This window comes from Sceloporus occidentalis, unplaced genomic scaffold, assembly GCF_023333645.1.
Source record: "Sceloporus occidentalis isolate IW3139 unplaced genomic scaffold, rSceOcc1.0.p SCAF_13, whole genome shotgun sequence".
Taxonomy (NCBI): Eukaryota; Metazoa; Chordata; class Lepidosauria; order Squamata; family Phrynosomatidae; genus Sceloporus; species Sceloporus occidentalis.
The window spans coordinates 18,008,667-18,027,632 of record NW_028316993.1 but is presented as its reverse complement, the minus strand read 5'-3'; the positions used below and the strand labels follow the sequence as shown (position 1 = coordinate 18,027,632).

The 18,966-nt window shown below is 44.9% G+C and overlaps 2 protein-coding genes across 3 annotated transcripts in view; both read left to right on the top strand.

Moving 5' to 3' along the window:
* The window catches only part of LDLRAP1 (low density lipoprotein receptor adaptor protein 1), a 184,113-nt gene that overhangs the window by 119,515 nt on the left and 45,632 nt on the right, over positions 1-18,966 (top strand). The gene's annotated exons all lie outside the window — the stretch shown is intronic.
* Positions 6,867-18,966, top strand: part of MAN1C1 (mannosidase alpha class 1C member 1) — a 168,854-nt gene continuing 156,754 nt past the window's right edge. Inside the window, exon 1 of one of the 2 annotated variants that reach the window (XM_089478463.1) lies at positions 6,867-7,263. Coding sequence is in view for 1 of the 2 variants with exons in the window: in XM_089478462.1 (XP_089334588.1) it covers positions 9,199-9,756 (558 nt within the window). In the remaining variant the exon portion in view is untranslated. Of the gene's footprint in view, positions 7,264-8,451; positions 9,757-18,966 lie in introns of those variants that run through there. The other variant, XM_089478462.1, reaches the window with a different exon arrangement.

Genomic DNA, 18,966 nt, shown 5'->3' with positions numbered 1-18,966 from the left:
GCAGTGGTTTGAGCATTGGACTATGAATCCGGAGACCAAGGTTTGATTCCCACCTTGACCATTTGGTAACCTTGGGCAAGAAGTCACACTCTCTCAGCCTCAGGGGAAGGCAATGGCAAACCTCCTCTGGGCAAATCTTGCCAAGGAAACCCCACGATAGGTTCACCTTAGAGTTTCCACAAGTCGGAAACAACTTGAAGACACACATCAAAATCCCTTATCGCAGGTGATGTTGGGTATGGGTGTTCTGGAAGCTGAGTCTAAAACATCTGGTCCCACAAAGCCTCCTCACCTGTGAGAATATGAGAATGTGGCCCTCCAGGTTTTGTTGAACTGCAGCTTCCAGCATTTGTCTGGTTTAAGCTGAGGGGACATGCAATACCATGCCATTTGGAGTGCTGCATGATTCTCATCTAACATTATCCAGCTGTATCATTGCACAGCAAAATAGGGATTTGTAATGTCAAAGAAGTAGAAAGTTGCTTTAAATGTCTGAGGGATATGTGTGCAATATGTCCAGCCCTTCCAAAAAAGGGGGGCTACTTCTCACAATCCCATGTGCCAAGCACATAAGACTGCCTGGCAGAGCTGCTGACATTTTGTTCCATCTGTCCTGCTTTAACATCGTGCCATGGCAGCCAGAAATTATTGGATTCGTGGCTCTCAGCAAAGCTTCTCATTAGTGATTGGCCAAATTCTGGGAGCATCGCAGAGATTCAAACTAGTCCTGCGGAGAAGATGGAAAGATGTTCTTTTTTGGAACAGCAAAATGATCCCGGTCTCCCATTCCAAGGCAAGCTGGAGGTTCTACAAATAAACTTAATTACTTTGCAAAATGTTTGGCCTCCAGTGCTATTCATCACACTGTATATCTCCCACTGCCTCCCCGCCTGCTTTTTCATAGAACAGGAGATATTAAATTCTGCTTTCCTTATGGCCATAATAAAGTCCTTCCTTCAAAGGTGTTACTTCAGTTCCTATTAAAAATAAACCTCCCAGTAAAGCAAATTTTCATTCCCCCCCCCCCCAACCATAACAATACCTTGGTCTTCTGGAGCTGCATCCATATTGCAGAAATAATCTAATTTTGACACCACTTTAACTGCCATGGCTCAATGCTATGGAATTGTGGGAATTGCAGTTTGGTTGCTGGTGCCGCAACCAAATTACAATTTCCACAATTCCATAACATTGAGCCATGGCAATTAAAGAGCTGTCAAACCACATTATTTCTGTAATACGGATGCAGCTTACCTCTTTCTTTGCCTGTTTATGTGTTTTCTGGTTTCTGCCTTGATTGAATTACAATTGTAAAGGAGGATACATAGAATCATAGAGTTGGAAGAGACCACAAGCGCCATCCAGTCCAACCCCCTGCCATGAAGGAACTCTCAATCAAAGCATCCCTGACAGATGGCCATCCAGCCTCTGTTTAAAGATCTCCAAGGAGGGAGATTCCACCACACTCCAAGGGAGTGTGTTCCACTGTCGAACAGCCCTTACTGTCAGGAAGTTCCTCCTAATGTTGAGGTGGAATCTCTTTTCCTGCAGCTTGCATCCATTGCTCCGGGTCCTAGTGTCTGGAGCAGCAGAAAACAAGCTTGCTCCCTCCTCAATATGACATCCCTTCCAATATTTAAACAGGGCTATCATATCACCTCTTAACCTTCTCTTCTCCAGGCTAAACATCCCCAGCTCCCTAAGTCTTTCCTCATAGGGCTTCATGGTTTCCAGACCCTTCACCATTTTAATCACCCTCCTTTGGACACGCTCCATTTTCTCAACGTCCTTTTTAAATTGTGGTGCCCACAACTGAACACAATATTTCAGGTGGGGCCTGAACAAAGCAGAATAGAGTGGCACTATTACTTCCCTTGATTTAGACACTATACTTTTATTGATGTAGCCTAAAATTGCATTGGCTTTGTTAGCTGCCGCATCGCACTGTTGACTCATGTTCAACTTGTGGTCTACTTGGACTCCTAGATCCCTTTCACACGTATAAGTCTCTCGTTCAGCCAGGTGTCCCCCATCCTATATCTCTGCATTTCACTTTTCTGCCCTAAGTGCAGTACCTTACATTTCTCCGTGTTGAATTTCATTTTGTTAGCTTTGGCCCAGCTTTCTAGACTATTCAGGTCATTTTGAATTTTGATCCTACCCTCTGGAGTATTAGCTATTCTTCCTAATTTGGTGTCATCTGCAAATTTGATAAGTATGCCCCCAATTCTGTCATCCAAGTCCTTGATAAAGATGTTGAATAGCACTGGCCCCAGGACAGACCTCTGTGGGACCCTACTGGTCACTTCTCTCCAGGATGAAAAGGAGCCATTGTGGAGCACCCTTTGGGTTCGGCCAGTGAACCCACATTTTGCAAGCTTGTTTGCAAGAATGTCATGGGAAACTTTGTCAAAGGCCCTACTGAAATAAAGATATACTATAGACTTAGTTCTCCCTCTTGTATGTGGCAAAATCGCCGTATTAAACTGTTTATTTTAATGAAACAGTATTCTTGAAACCAGTGATCTACCTTTAAAAATGAGTATCCTAGCATTGTTTAGAAATCTTCATTTAGGGCACAGTTTCTGTCATCTTATCCTCCATTTTCTGCCCAAACGCTACGTTCTTTCTTCTATTTATGGGATTGCTTGTGTTCTGTTCTCTTTTCTTCAGCTCTGCAAATAACTTCTAAGTTGCAGAAGCTTCTGATTCTTTTAGCGCAAAAGTCAAAACCATTTGTTTCTCATTTGCTTTTCGCTTAAATATATCTGATTTCAGCTGGCATGGTGCCAAGTTAAAATACTAGGCATGGTTATGGAGAAAATCATAAACTGGAGCTTTTGTGTGTGGGCTTTTTTTTGCAGATCTCAAACCACTACACCACGCTGTCTTATTGTTCCCTTACTATTACTGTTTTTAATCTGTTTTCATGCCATTTGTAAGCGGCCTTGAGTTCTCTTGATATAAGGTGGGGTATAAATATTTGAAGAGAGCCAGCATGGTGTACTTTTCTGAGTGTTGGGCTATGACTCTTGAGAACAGGGTTCGAATCTCTGCTTATCCATGGAAGCCCATTGGATGGCCTTGGACAAGTCACACTGTCTCAGCCTTGGAGGAAGCAAAGGCGACCTAACCCTTCAACAGAATTGCCAAGAAAACTCTGTGATAGGTTTGCCATAAGTCAGGAACAACTTGAACGCACACAACAACAATAAGAAAACCCCAAAAGTGATGGAGAGCTGGTGGTAGAAAAATACTTTAAACTCAATAATTGACCAAACACTGCTCTTTTATGAGCCCACCTATTGATTCTGGGCCTTTCTATCTATTAGGTTTGGGTTTGTCAGTGAGTGTACAATGGTCTTTGTTGATTGTTCACACATTAACTATTAAGTTAAAACAAATGTATTTGGTTTCTGTATCAAAACAAAACATTAAAGCTGTACTGTGTGATTCCTTGGAATAAACCCCACTGAAGTCAGTGGGACTATTTTCTGAGTAAACATACCCAGGATTATGCCATAAATACTATGTGAGGATATCGGGGGGGGGGGGGATCTGTTTCATAGGAGTTTAACACACTGGGGCTAATGTTGGCATTAAAGAGAGTTTAAAGCACATTTAAAACATCCCACAAATAAAGCGAAAATGGCAAGAATTGTGCAAATGATTATCACATGCAATTGCGCAAATAAAGTGATGTTGGAAATGCACTGTCGCAGAAATCCCGAAAATAAAAAGATGCACGTTAATGCTTCTTTGTGACCACTTTAATGTCGGGTTTTGTGCGATTTTGAAATCATTTAGTGTAATTAGTAATTTTCCCAGGATATTTATGGGATAAACCCCTGATCTCCTTCGTGTGATAAACTCCATAGGTTGTGAGGCTAAACTCCTGGCCTAGAAGACACCCCAAACTATCATTCCAGTAACTAAAGCTGCATCCACACTGCAAAAATAATCCAGTTTGACACTACTTTAATGGCCACGGCTCAGTGCTATGGGTTTCTGAGAATTATAGTTTCATGAGGCTTTTGGCCTTCCCTGTCAGGGAGCTCTGGCGCCAATCAAACTACAATTCCCAGCATTCTGTAACAAAGTACAGTTCCCAGCAATCTGTAGCATTGAACCATGGCAGTTTTAGTGTGGTGTTTTTGTGGGTTTTTCTTGATGCCAGCCACAAATGCAGGCGAAACGCCTATGTCTAATTTCTTCCAGAATACAGCCACGTAGTTCGAAAAAGCTATACACAAAAAAACCTACGAACGCCAGCCATGAAAGCCTTCGACTTCACAATGGTGTCAAACTGCTTTATTTCTGCAGTGCAGATGCAGCCTGAGATGGGAAAAATGCATTTGGTGATAGCACTATTGTCTCTTTAATCACTGAGAGGGAATTTGCAGTAGCTAGACCAGAGAATATGTTGTTGTGTTATACAGCGTCTGCTCACACTCCCAAACTCTTGAGATAGACTGGGGGGGGGGGGGGGAGAAATAGCATAGATTTGTTGATGGAAGTGTTTCCTAAATAAAGCACACTCAGATTGAAACATGTAAAACACATTTTCTGTGATAAGCTATAACCAAATCTTTCACAGCCCCGAGGAATCCTATGGGAATCTAGATCCGTTCAGTAACACAAAATGGCAACCTCCACTCGAAGTGCAATAGGTGTAATGTGAGAATGCTGCAGCAGAATCATGAGGTTTCTCTGCAGAGAGCTGCTGCAACGTAGTCTTCGCAACAACAACAGCAGCAACAACAATAACAACAACTCTAGGCAACTGACAATGCCTCACATCCAGGGTTGGCCCAAGATATTATGCTGCCTGAGGCCAGGGTCCTCACCACAAAAGAGGATGAGGCACCACAAAATGGAGGGCATTCCACAAAAAATGTAGCTTTTATAAAGTGAAATAAAAATTGAACAACAGCTAAAGTAAAAATAAAAGCTAAAAATGTAAATAAAAGCTAAAAAGACTAATCTTAAATGCCATTTATTAGTGCAATGGCAATTCGCAAACAAAGAGGCTGGCCATCTGTTGGGGATGCTTTGATTGTGATTTCCTGCATGGCAGGGGGTTGGACAGGATGGTCCTTGTGGTCTCTTCCAACTCTACGATTCTATGATTCCATGGCCTGTTACAGACTGCCAAAATAAAGCTGCTTTGGGTCTCTTTGGAGGTATGCTATTTAAATGATGCATGCGTCCTAAGAATCCGGAAGATGCACCAAAAGCTGCACTTTGGTGCTTAGGAATGGAGTGTGGCTTTGGTGCGACCTCCGGACTCTTAGGACCCATGCATCATTTAAATAGCATACCTCCAAAGAGACCCGAAGCAGCTTTATTTTGGCAGTCTGTAACAGGCCTATAAGTGTTAAAATGTACAACACACAAGAGCGTACGTCTTTTTATAATGCTGCCCTTGCGCATTGTGTTTCATTTTAACACTTTGTTAACAGTACTAACAATCCAAATAAGTTTTTGTTTGTTTGCAATTCTGACTGGAAGACCGACCCCATTTTGTTAAGACATGTTTCAGAGGAGCACATATGTGTAGGTCTCTTAAAAGCAGAAGCAACAAAAAGGGTTTGTGGTGCCACACAGATTAATATGTAACACATTTCTGACTTGCGCAACCTTCAGGCAACTTTTAAGTGGCATTTTTATTTGTTCAGAGGAGGTTTGCCATTGCCTTCCCTTGAGGTTCAGAGAGTGTGACTTCTTATTGTATGCCTTCGAGTCATTTCTGACATGGCAACCTCTATCATGGGGTTTTCTTGGCAAGATTTTAACTTTTTTAAACTGGGTTTTAGCATTGAATTTCTTTTAATTATTGTAGCAATTTAATTCTTATTTTAAAATACTATTTTTTGTATGTTTTTAACTGTGTGGTGGTGTTTTTTAATGTTGTAAGCCACCCTGAGACCCAGCCTTGGAGAAGGGAGGGATATAAATAAATATAATGAATAATATTTGTTCAGAGGAGGTTTGCCATTGCCTTCCTCTGAGGCTGAGAGTGTGTGACTTGTTGTTATTAGTATGCCTTCATGTCATTTCTGACACCTGGAAACACCTAAGATTGACCCCACCACGGGGCTTTCTTGGCAAGATTTGTTTAGTGAGGGCTTGCTTTGCCTTCCTCTGAGGCTGAGAGAGTGTGACTTCTTGTCATGTGTCTTCGAGTCATTCCTGACTTACGGCGTATAATGTATAATGGGGTCTCCTTGGTAAAAAATTATTCAGGAGGTCTGAGGCTGAGAGAATGCGACTTGACTAATGTCCCTCAGTGGGTTTCCATGGCCAAGTCAGAATTTGAACCCAGGTCTCCAAAGTTGTAGTCCTCAAAACCACAAAGTTAATTCTTTACAACCCAGATGGAATGGATTCTAAACCACAATGAATGCCTCCCACCAGATTTGTGCTTATGTGCATTTTTAATTAGACACGTGAATTTTATGAGGTGACAAACGTGTGTATACTTTGACACGTGTTATCCAAATAGACACGCGTCTGCCTCTTGACCAAAAAAGGCGGGCACATTAGCCACGCCCCCTTGCTCCTTCTTCACTTCAACCAAGTCGTGGCATCTCCAGCCAATCAGGACCGAGGGAGGGGCTCGCCAACCAATAAGCGTCAAAGAAGTCCAACGGACGCCACCTTTGTGATAAACAAAAAAAAATAAAACAAAGCTGAGGGCATTCTCAGCCAATAGCGGAGAGGCAGAAGAAGAAGAAGCAGCTCAAGAGTGGCGGTTGGGAAAGAGGCGTGGCTTAGGCCGGGGAGGAAAGCGTTCGAACGGGGCGTGGCCGAGGGCGTGGCTTGATCGGAGAAGGCGGAGCCGAGTGGGGCAGGAAGGACGGAACGCCGCTGTCGCAGTCGGCGCTGGGCTGCGGAACGGGCAACACCTCAATTCTTTGCTGCTGCTGGAACACTAGGACAGATGCAACCTGCTCTTGCTCCCTCCCTGCAAAGCAAAGCAGGGCGGTAATTGCATGAGCCTGAAGCGCTTAAAAGAAGGAAAGGGATGCCAGATTTTTAATCCTTGGACTGGAGAGAGGCTGCGAAGAGGCCCGCTGCCCCTTTGGAGAGTTCGCCTGGAAGCAGCCCTTTCTCCTCCTCCTCCTCCTCCTCCTTTAATGGACACTTTTAGAGCCTTTGGCAGCAGCAGCAGCGCCGGGGAAAGGCAGAGGCTCCCATCTTTTCCCCAACGCAGACAATAAGGAGACCGAGGAGCCATAGGGAAGAAGCTCAGGGCACTAGGTGCAATCTCTCTCTCTATATATATATATATATCTATGTATTGGGATGCAGAGTTTTCTTGCTGGGGCTGCATCCTGGAGGCCCCTAGACTTCTCCCCCAAGCCTTCTCCCGAGCTTTCTTTGTCTTTGAAAGTTAACAGACATCCCAATGGAAAGGGAAAGTTGTGGCTCGGTTCTTCTCCTGCCAAAGTCGGCATGAAATGGACTGAATAGTCACTGAAAGCGCGGAGGGCAGGGAAGAAACCACTCTCCCAACTGTCTGGTGGTGTATGTGTATATATATATATATATATATATATATATGCATAAATGCTTAATGCCTCTCTGCTAAAAGCATATATATGCTTGCATAAAGTGCATATATATATATATATATATGCATAAATGCCTCAGGCATGCCTGTCTGAAGGCATATATATGTTTGCATATATATATACACACACACACACACACAACACATATGCATAAATGCCTGGATATGCCTTCCTCTGTTTAAAAGCATATATATGCTTGTATAAATGTGTGTGTGTGTATATATATATATATATATATGCATAAATGCCCCCTGCATGCATGTCTAAATGCATAAATGTGTATGTCTATATAAATATATATCTGCATAAATGTATATGCATGCATGCCTGTCCGTGTGAAGGCAGATCTATGCTTGCATAAAGTGCATACATATATATATATATAGTCTTCCTGCAGATAGGTCTGTTCCAGTGTGTTGCCCTTCCTTCCTTCCTTCCTTCCTTCCTTCTTTCTTTCCTTGGAGCCTTCCTTTGGCAGCCAGCCTCCCACGATCCAGGGGCTAAGTCTAGGGACGAGGTCTTGCTTTGCCCTGGGAGATTGCCAGAGACAGAGAGAGAGAGCCCTTGCCTTCCTCGGTGGGGCTGCTTCCCCTTCTTCTGGGCAGTGAATGCCTGGCTTCTCCCTCCAGGAAGGACCCGATCTGAGGAGGAGAGGAAGCGGCGTCTGGCTGCAGCAGCATCAGCCTCAGCATGAGAGGAGGCCCGGCGGCGAGGCTGAGGAGGCTGCTGATGGTGGGGAGCTGGAGGCGAGGCGAGGCTGGGCCCCTGTTCCCTGCAGAAATGCTGCATCACCGGCGCTGCCCCTTGGCCTGAGAAGGAGTCCCCGAAGGAGAGGAGGAGGAGGAGGAGGAGGAAGCCCTTGCCCTGCCTCCGGAGCCCAGGAGGAGGAGGAGGCGATGGAGAGGATGCCTGGGGCTTGGAAGCGCTCCGCTTAAGTGAAGCCGAGGGCGCAGAGAAAGAGGGGGAGGAGGCAGAGGAGGAGAGCCGCCCCGCCGCGGCTTTTTAAGTCTCCGGCGGAGCCTCTCTCCCGCAAAGGGCCCGGGAGACCCCGCTCCTTCCCTTCCCTTTGAAGAACTGCTTTGTTCTTGTTGTTGTTGTTGGAGGACTTTTGCAAAGGGAGACTTGGTTCGCAGAGGACTTGAGTGGAAGGCAAAGACCAGGCTTCGCAGCAAGAGGCGGCTTCGTTCGCAGAGGACTTGGTTTCCTTGGCCGGGGGCTGTCTCCCTTCGGAGAGAGGGCTGCTAAGGAGGGGGTTCCAGGCGGAGCGAGGGAGGACTAGTCCGGGGCAAAGGACTCGTCGTGGCTTCTGCGGAGGGTTCTCCGCCGAGAGACTCTTCCTTTGGCCGGAGTGGTGGCAGAGGAGTCTTTCTGCTTTGACCCAAAGGGCCCCCTTTTCGCAGCTGAGGGCAGAGGCCTGGCTTGGAGCCCGAGGAACACCAACCAGTGCCTTCCTCCGGGGGACGTTTTCTCCCCGCAGTTGGTGGCCAAGGACTCTGCCTGCCCTCCAAGGAAGGACCCGTTGGCTCTCCGAGGACTTGGCCGTCTCTGCGAGGCCTTCCTTCCTTCCTGATGCCCGAGGAGGCTCGGTAGCCCCGGCGCCTCTCTCTCTCTCTCTCTCGGGATGCTGCTCCTGCGGAAGAAGTGCCCGGGGCTGTCCTGGGGCTGGGGCCCTTCGTCGGCGCTGGGGCTGCGTCTGCCCCAGAAGTTCCTCTTCCTGCTCTTCCTCTCGGGCCTCCTGACCCTCTGCTTCGGGGCCCTCTTCCTGCTCCCGGACTCGTCCCGCTTCAAGCGCCTCTTCTTGCCCCGGAGAGGCGAAGGGGAGCCCGGCCCCACCCACAGCCCCCCGCCGCCCCCGCCGCCCCCGGGCCCCAGCCCAGCCCCGCCGCCCCGCCGACGGCAGCCCCAGACCCTCCCGGCCGCCCTCCTCGGGACCAGCCTGGCCTCCAAGCGGGACCCCGGCCTCAGGCCCCCTCGGCCGCCCTCGGAGGAGGAGGAGCAGGAGGGGGAGCAGGAAGGGGTCTCGGACCCGGGCTCCCCGCCGGGCCAGACCTCGGCCCCCTTCCGCTTCGACTACCAGGCCTTCCGCCAGAGCCTCCGCCACCCGCCCCTCGGGAGCCTCAGGGGCAGAGGGGCCACCCAGGACCCCGAGAGCCTGGCCCGGCGCCTCAAAGTCAAGGAGGTGAGTCATCCGAATGGAGGGTCTGGGGCCATGGCTGCCCTCTGAGGCTGAGAGAGTGTGACCCAGCCAAGGGCGCCATGGAGGTCCCGGGATTCAAACCCCAGTCTCCGGAGGAAGAGGAAGACCTCCAAAGCCCCACAGGATTTGAACCCTGAGCTCCAAACCGCTCCAGCACTATGCAGCCTGGGAGAGCCCTCCTCCCCTATGGTCCTCCATTCCACAGGCAGGGGCCAGAATTTGAACCCTGGTCTCTAGAGCCCTGGTAGGACTTCCAAACCATGGCACCACCTCCTATGATATTGCATGACATCAGGCTTCCAATTCATAGCCTATTTAGCATTTCCTGAATACTAAACCCCTTGAAGGCTTCTGCTTACACTTTGTAAACCGCTGAGTACATCCGTTGGCAGTATAGAAATGTACTTGCCGTTGCTTTTGGTCCTGTTCTATGAAGAGAGACCTCACCTTATATGATATCACATTGTATTACGGAAGGCTGCAAAGGGTTTGGAATTCAGGATGCATTAAATGGGCTCCAAATTGTATACTGTAGCATAAGGTACGTAAAAGCATAAGGCCCACGATGGAGGTTTAATTGAGAGCCAAAGGCTGCGTCTCCTTTCTCCTTCCTTGGATTTTTGAGCTTTCTCAGACTTGTCCCTCCACAATTGTGGCTTTGGCTTTTGAAAATGTGATTAGTCCCTGATTTCATTAATATGTTCTCTCTAGGAATACCTAGGTCAGTGGTTCCCAACCTGTGGGTCGGGACCCCTTTGGGGGTCGAATGGCCCTTTCATGGGGGTCGCTTAAGACCGTTGGAAAATACCTATTTAATTACAGTTATGAAGCAGCAATGAAAATAATTTCATGGGTTTGGGTCACCACAACATGAGGAACTGTATTAAGGGGTCACGGCATCAGGAAGGTTGGGAAGCACTGACCTAGGTCCTTCAGCGCAACTCTGTGGTCAACTTTAACCAAAAGTCACACTGGACCTTGAGATTCCTAGAGAGAACACTCCACTAGGCATTTGTACCTCCTCCAGAGCAACTCTATGGTCAATGTCTGCCAGATATTGAACGCAGAGTTGCACTGGAGGACCTAGAGATGCCTAGAGAGGTGTTCTCTCAGGTAAAAACATAGTATTTTTGTTATTTGTGGTTTTCCCCACATTCATGGGGTCCTGTGCCCCTCACCCTAGCGAATGTGGAGGGACAAGCGTACTTACGTAGACCGTAATGTCTTAGAGATGGGACCTAGGTCTGAACTTGAAATTCATGTATGTTTCGCATGTACCTTATACATGACAGCCTAAAAACCCTAAAGGCACCAAATCTCATCTGAACCTGGTAGCTAAGCAGGGCCAGCCCTGTTCAGTACTTGGATGGGAGACTGCCAACAAATATTGCATGCTGTAGGCTCTGTTTCAGAGGATGGAAGTGGCAAAACCACCTCTGAGGATTCCTTGCCTAAGAAACTCCTATGAAATGCATGGGGTCACCATGAGGTGACCGGGGGCTTGAAGGCACACGCGCAGGCATGCACCATATGCGCATAGCCTAAAGGTAGTTTTATACACAGTCTTTTTTGATAAGCAGCACTTGTGTACATGGAACCATTGGAAAGCAAAGGCGTCACTATCTCAGCCACCCATGTGGACAATTTTGGAGTCAGGAATATTTTGGATTTTAGAGTTCCAGATGAGGACGACTCGACCTGTCCTTCATTTCTGCTGTTTCTGGGAATGGTTCTTTGGCAGAGTATCTGTGAGAAGTCAAGCCCCTTCCTCAAGTAATTTACAACACAGCCCTGGCCATAGATAGAGCAGGTCACAGAAAGTTCCTCTGGTCCGCAAGCTCAGCTTCAAAATCCTGCATATCTAGTTGGTACAAAGAGGCGGACTTTGCTTATGTTCAGAGATGCGCTTTCCGCCAGAGCTGAACTCTGCCAAACTGGGAAAAGGTTGCAGGGTCGAACTCTGGCTCCAGTGTAATCCTTCTTTTCATCCCATTCCCCTCTCCATGGTCTCCCCCCTGCTTTCTCCATTCTCTCCCTATGATCATTTCACCACAAAGCTGCCCCTTTAGCTTCCTCTCATTTTTAAATCTGAATAATTCTTTGCTCTGTATTCAGAACTGCATTCCTAAATTAGCTTTCTTTTCTCTCTCTGTCTTACAAAGAAAGGGCGAGAGGGAAGTATTAAGTGAAGCAGAGAACTGAGGGCACCTTTCCTGCCTTACAGTTTCCTCAGGTACCATTATAGACCAGTTTGGTGCAGCGGTTAAAACCTTTCAAGTATTTTATTTTCCCCAAACATGCCTCAAAGCGCCCCAGTCCTAGTGAACATGCTGCATGGGATTGTAATGTGCAGTTGTTAAAATTGTGAAGTGCCTCTAAAAGGCATTTAAACTGTGTATTATGGCCAGCCAGTTCCTGAGGCTTGCCTCCTCATTTTTTCTGAAGCAATAGCTTCCACCTTATTGCCTCTTCAAGCTTCGGTTACCTGCCCATTGAACCCTCCTGTTGCCATTTACCTGTTCACTGTTTCCTTCCTTGCAGTCCGCATTTCTTGCCTGTTTGGTTCCTCTCCTCCCTTTTCATTCTTCTTCTTTACTGGTTTTTCCCTCCTGTTCTGAATTCTAACTACCGGTAGCATTTTTTGTTCTCAGGAATCTTGCCATGTGCTCCTCCTTGTCCTAGAATCATAGTTGGAAGTCCATAGAGTCCATCCAGTCCAACCCCATTCTGCCATGCAGGAACTCACAATCAAAGCACCCCCGACAGATGGCCATCCAGCCTCCATTTAAAAACCTCCAAAGAAGGAGACTCCATCACACTTCAAGGCAGCATCTTCCACTGTCAAACATCTCTTACTGTCAGGAGGTTCCTCCTAATGTTGAGGTGGAATCCCTTTTCCTATAGCTTGCATCCATCATTCCAGGTCCAATCTCTGAAACAGCAGAAAACAAGCTCACTCCATCAATATGAGATCCCTTCAAATGTTGAAACAGGGCTATCATATCGCCTCTTAACCTTCTCTTCTCCAGGCTAAACATACCCAGCTCTCTGAGTCTTTCCTCATCGGGCATGGTTTCCAGATCCTTCACCATTTTGATCGCCCTTCTCTGGACATACTCCTTTTTATCTTCAGGCTTACTTCTAATTGATCCTTTCTGTGTATACAGAGAAGTAGGTTAATAAAAATAATAATAATAGTATTTATTTATATCCCGTTTCTCCCTGTATTGGTTTTCCTCCTTTCCATAGGACTTTCTCTCAGGTGAGTGTACATAGGATTAGAACCCTACAGTACAACTAGCATTCCTATTTGGAAGTAAGTACCACTGTACTTAAATATTACTCTCTCATAAGTGCGTTGAAACTTTAGTTACTTGCTTTACTTTCCATGGTATTTTCCCCTTCCTCGCTCTTAGCACTTCATTACTGGTGCTTTTCCTGTGTTTGGTCTTCTCTTCCTCTTCCACACATGCGCTCACACTCTTTGGCGTGTCAGGCTGACTTTCTATACAGAGATGTATTTTGCTTATAAAGAACTTGCTCCTGTATGGTGCCATTGGTGTGATTCATTTGCAAAGGAAGCAAGGAGCCGTTGTTCAGAAGTTATATCACAGGTTTTTTTTAAAAAAATAGTTGAACCTGATCCCAAATGTTATGAAATGTATGTAGTGTACTACTTTTGTTTTCCTGCTCCCTCAAACCTGTCTCCTGCTGTATGATTTCTGACTCATTTGCATCTTCTCGCTTTTCATTAGTGAGTTCCCTTAATATTGCTGTTTATTTTTGCAACCTTCCCTGCCATGTCATCTTTGAGTCCCCCCCCCCCCCCATGCCTTCTTGTATACAAATAATAATATGCTGGTCTGTGACCGTAATAATTATTTATCTGTATAAATGTTCGTGTGTCAGAGATCTGAAAGTAGATAGTCTGTGGTTTCTCTTTGCCTCCGGTGAAATTTTTTTGAAGCAGAGCTTACAAAATCAGTTGGACCATAAACTGTAGTGTGTACAACCTCCCTAAAGTAGCTTTGTCATACTTCTCTTTTTGAAAAGCTGTTAGTTTTGTGCATGTAGTTACATGCATCTATTGCTCTCTTCCCTTCATATTTTGCTAGGTTCCATCTATGCTACAGCATCAATTTTCATTATTCATACCTGTGTTCCCATCTTTCTGTTTAATACACTAGCTTTTAAAATAGGCCTGTTACAGACTGCCAAAATAAAGCTGCTTCGGGTCTCTTTGGAGGTATGCTATTTAAATGATGCATGCATCCTAAGAATCTGGAAGCTGCACCAAAGCTGCCCTCCAGTGCTTAGGAATGGAGTGTGGCTTTGGCACGACCTCTGGATTCTTAGGACCCATGCATCATTTAAATAGCATACCTCCAAAGAGACCCGAAGCAGCTTTATTTGGGCAGTCTGTAACAGGCCATAGTTTCCTTAGGTACCTGTGGTTTTATCCATCCTTGTACTTGCTGACCGTTTACTTCTGCTATTTCTCTGAATTGGAATCCCTCTTCTGGAGGTATCTTAGTATTTAGTCCTTCAGAAGTGCGCAGCTCCACATTTCTGCTCTTTCTTTTTCCATAGAATAGCAGCAGAGTAGTTCCATTAAGCTGTTAACTAGATACAGTACAACAAAGGAAACAAAGTAAGGTGAGTTGTTAGGAAAAAATACTGCAGGAACTGTAATGTCTCTTGGGAGATAGTGGACTCTGCGTGAGATGCGTGAAACTGGACTTTGATGAAATGAGTGAAATTGTTAGGTTAGGATCCCAATGGTCACTCCAAATGTGGAGTGATTATATATCATGTAAGGTAGACTTGGGTTACTTTCTCTATTTGAAACCTTGTGGCTATAATTTGTTATACTGTGCCACACCCAACCTTGTTTTGAGATACATATTGGTCTATACATCCATGTCCTTAACTGGTATATTTTACTCCTTTATCTTGTTCATTCCATGTCTCTTGGTCCTTCTTGTAACAGAAATGACAGTAGCAGTGCAAACCACAAGAAGCACAGATCTTCCTGGCCTCAAGCATTTGATTAACTGCCATCATTTTCCCCAGAACACAATGTGCCACAACCAGAGGGAAGGAGTAAACCCTTTGCACCACTGCCAAGTGTCTGCAGAACATACAGATGTAGATAACGCAAGCATTCTAGTCAATCATATATTACAGGAAAGGCAAAAATGGGTTACAGTCTCTGGGACCTCTGAACTGAAAGAAAGCATACAGGGCCTGAACATGGTAATCCATTGAGAACTTGTATGTGGAGCAAAACCCATCCATCAAGAGATGTCATTTGGTATACGTCAGCAGTAGCAAATGTGCTAGCTCTGGCTTTGTGGGTCCCTAGTTAGTTGGACAACAGATGTGTAATGGCCTGTGGGAAGAACTGTGTAGACCCAACAGGTCCTCCCTCCCTTTGTATGGTATGTTGACTTCTAGTTTTTGAGAAGAAGGAAGGTGATGCTTGTGAAACAATAGAGCAGATTTTACTGCTTTGCTTATGGTAGACTCCAAGCAGCTTCCCTTGTCATTCTGGGTTTCACGCGTGTAACTGAGGACCGAGTTTGGCCTGGTGCCCACAGTGCCTGAATAGAGGACTGGCTGGCAGTGCTGAAAATGTTGCAGGGCGATTGGTGACCTAGTTAGTCAAAGACCTACAGCTGCAGTGTGGCCACAGTAGCTGCCCAAGTCAAAGCCAACCCCAGGTTGGCAGTACACACTGGTTCATAAAATATGTACATCTAACGATGGAAGCCTTAATTTGCTGGTGCAGTCACTCCATCAAACATGTTAGGAAAGACAGGAACATAACAGAACAAAACAGTGACAAATTTTAATACTCGGCCCCCGCTCATTTAATGGATATTATAAAATACTACTTCTGATCCTGTGTTTTTGATATGATCTTGCAAACAAAACGCCGCAATAATGATAAAATTCTGACTCAACTCCCAGACAAAACCCTCATGGGATACTAGTTTTCTTTCCAGTCCCAGCACAGCTGGGATTAGCTATGTCTGCCTGCTGCACTGTTGTTCTCAGCGGGGAATTGAAGGAGGTTCTGTGCTTCCCCTCCTCCCCATGCTAGTTTCTTTGCATACTTGGGAGTTAAGGGTTCTCATTCATTTATCACAACATTGCAAGCTTCCCAGGACTAGAGCATGCTGAGACACAAGTTTCTGTCAAACAAAGCTTCACTTTGTTTACTTAGAGACAAACACACAAGATGACTGAACAAAACACTGCTAAGTTAGTATGTGACTTGAGTCTTGCATGTGTATCCTGGCTCCCAGTTTCTGTGAACAGTGTCTACTATGCAATCACTCCACACTTAATTGAACTTATTTCCCCATACTTTAACAGTAGGAGACTAGATTTGGAGAATTTAGCATCTAAGCATGTGTCTGTACTTGGCATCCAGCACTCAAGGGTCTCCCTTGTTGTCTTGTTACAGAGAAATGGATGTTTGCCCCTTTTATGCAACTCACTTATTATATTAACTACTGTTTAGGAGTCGGTACATTCTTGTTGTGGGACCCTGCAAGAGAGGCGCGCACTAGTCTGAGAACTGAAGATGCATCTGGATAGTTTGCATGTGGCTCTTTCTTTGAGAACAGCTGTGGAAAAAGCTAGCATTGGGGTTGATTGTAGGCTGCAAAGTACAGACTTTCCATTGCTTTTGTAAAATGTGATTAAAGAACATGCAAACATTTAGTATAGATGTGGAATAAGTATCAGTTTGTTTCTTCAAGCATAGCATAAGGAAAGTACATCATGTAGAGTACAGAAATTTGTTATTGGTGTGACTCAGTAATGTTTAGTGACTAAATATGTACATATCAGTGTTTAAAGTCTGATTCACCCATTCACTCTGTACGTACGCAGCTCCTTCCCCTCCTCCCCTGGAGGGAAAACACGTCCATCTGGATGGTTCTCCATGACTGGGAAGCTGTGTCTCTGCCCATTTGTGTGGCAACCTTTAGGACGGTTTGTGGAAGCAAACTTTCATCTTATTGTGAACAATTCACATCATCCCTTTGCTGCAAATATGGTTGAATCCAGGCCGTTGAGTGGCGAAGCATATCTCAACACAAACAATACACCATCTGAATGAATTTGAGTATGACATCTATAACACGGGAGCTCTGCCATTATACCAGTAGTATAGCAGGCTAATGTATGGGACTTTGTTGGTTTTAATTTATATTTTCAAAGTTTGTGCCCTTCTGGTTTTAACCAGATTCTTGGGTGGCTCCCTGTTTGTTTTTTTAAACCAGAAAAACATGTTAGAACATAAAGCATCTCAAGCAATACGATTGAAAAGCAACAGCAAACAGTCAACAAGTTTGAAATAAAGTAAATCAGCTGTTCCTCTCCAATACGACCTCTGAAGCAGAAATGCTCATGTTCTGTGATGAATGAGCGATGAAAGAACAAGCCTGGGGAGCCGTCATGTAACACATTTGAGGAGATGGGCATCGACTTTCGTTGGAAAGCCAGGGCATTCAGAGAAGAACATTGAATGTTAAAGATGCAAGTGGGGGAAAGCAAGAATTTCTCTTTATTTTTTTTTAAATAAAGACTTAACCTTCAGATATTTTCTGTACCCAAGTTTTGTAAGACATGTGCATCAGTATCATTCATTATGATATTGTCTTTAAAGGATCATCAATCATACTAGCTGTTAACATTTCCCATCATTCCAGTTGTTAGTCTAGGGTCATAAGTATGCAAAACAGGAAAAGAGGCTAGTTCAACAATGAATTTTAACAATGGTAAGGGCTAGGGGAAGGAAACAAACATCAAGGCAAATACACACACACACACACACACCTGGTGAAAAGTTTTAAAGGAAGGAAGAGGAAGCAGAGGTCTGTGTCATTTAGTTAAAGTAATGTGTATTTGATTTGTGTGTATGTTGCAGTTTTTTGGTGAGAAGGCACTGAGGTTCGTGGGATGACTGGTTAAACTGCTGTGTAAGTGGTTTGTCAGGCCATAATAAACACATGAAAATGTTACTGTCAGTAATTCTTATGTAATGACCTGTTTTAGCTTCCAGATAATACTTGCAAGAGAGAACGAGAACCAGAGAACGTGGATGGTAATGGCTCCAGAATGCTTTCCAATATGTTTCATCCTTTTTTCTTTTTGTAAAGAGGTTCTATTCCTTATACAAGTCCAGTTACTCCAGGCCAGCATGGACGTTGTAGTCAAGTACATCTGGAGGGCCTTAGCACAGGAAGGCTGTTTTAGGCTGCTGCTACACTGCAGAATTAATGCAGTTTGACACTGCTTTAACTCTGATGACTGTATTCTATGGAATCCTGGGATTTGTTGTTTCTTGTGGCACCAGAGATTTCTGGTACAGAAGGTTAAATATCTCAGAAAACAACAAATCTTAGAATACTGTAGCATTGCATCATGGCAGTTCAAGTGGAGTCAAACTGCATTAATTCTGCAGTGTAGATGCAGCCTTAAGTGTGCATATGAATGCCATGAATCAACTGTTCAAAATATGTACCATATAGAAACACTCATTGAGAAATTGGTAGGAACTGCCAGTTTGTGGTGCTTAAACATTTAGTTAGAAACCCTCCTTTGTGTTGGATGATATGTGAAACAAGCTCTGGGGGATTGTTGTCAGTTTGGAAATGGTTGCTCAGGGTTGAAGACTGAGCAAGATAGTGCTTTGTATAGAATACCAGTGCTAATGATGAGGATTGTTCATTTTACTTGTGAGAATGCATGGTTATTAGAATTGTTACAGGATCACTTATCTGGGATGAAAGAGTATCAAGCTGAGAGCTCTTGATCTTAGTAAGAGTTATTGATTCAACATGTGTCAGTTCTTTGAGAAAGTAAACCGAACATTTAAGTGAGGTTTCAGCTGTGGTTATCCTAGACTAATTGATAGTAGGAACAACCTCTGGGCTTGCTAGTTCCTGCTTTAAAGTAAGATGTGGGGGGATCTCCTTGGCTGTCTACTAAGATTCCCTAAAGAAACTCTGTTCTAAAGTCTTTTATCATTTGACGTATGGCAGGTGGGTCTGGGCTAGAGGGATTTCTCAGTCTTGACAGCTCTTTTATAGAACCTGAGTTGTTCCCCTAATTTATAGTCAAGTTGCACTTGTTATTTGTTGTTTATTGCCTTCAAGTTGACTTTGACTTATGACA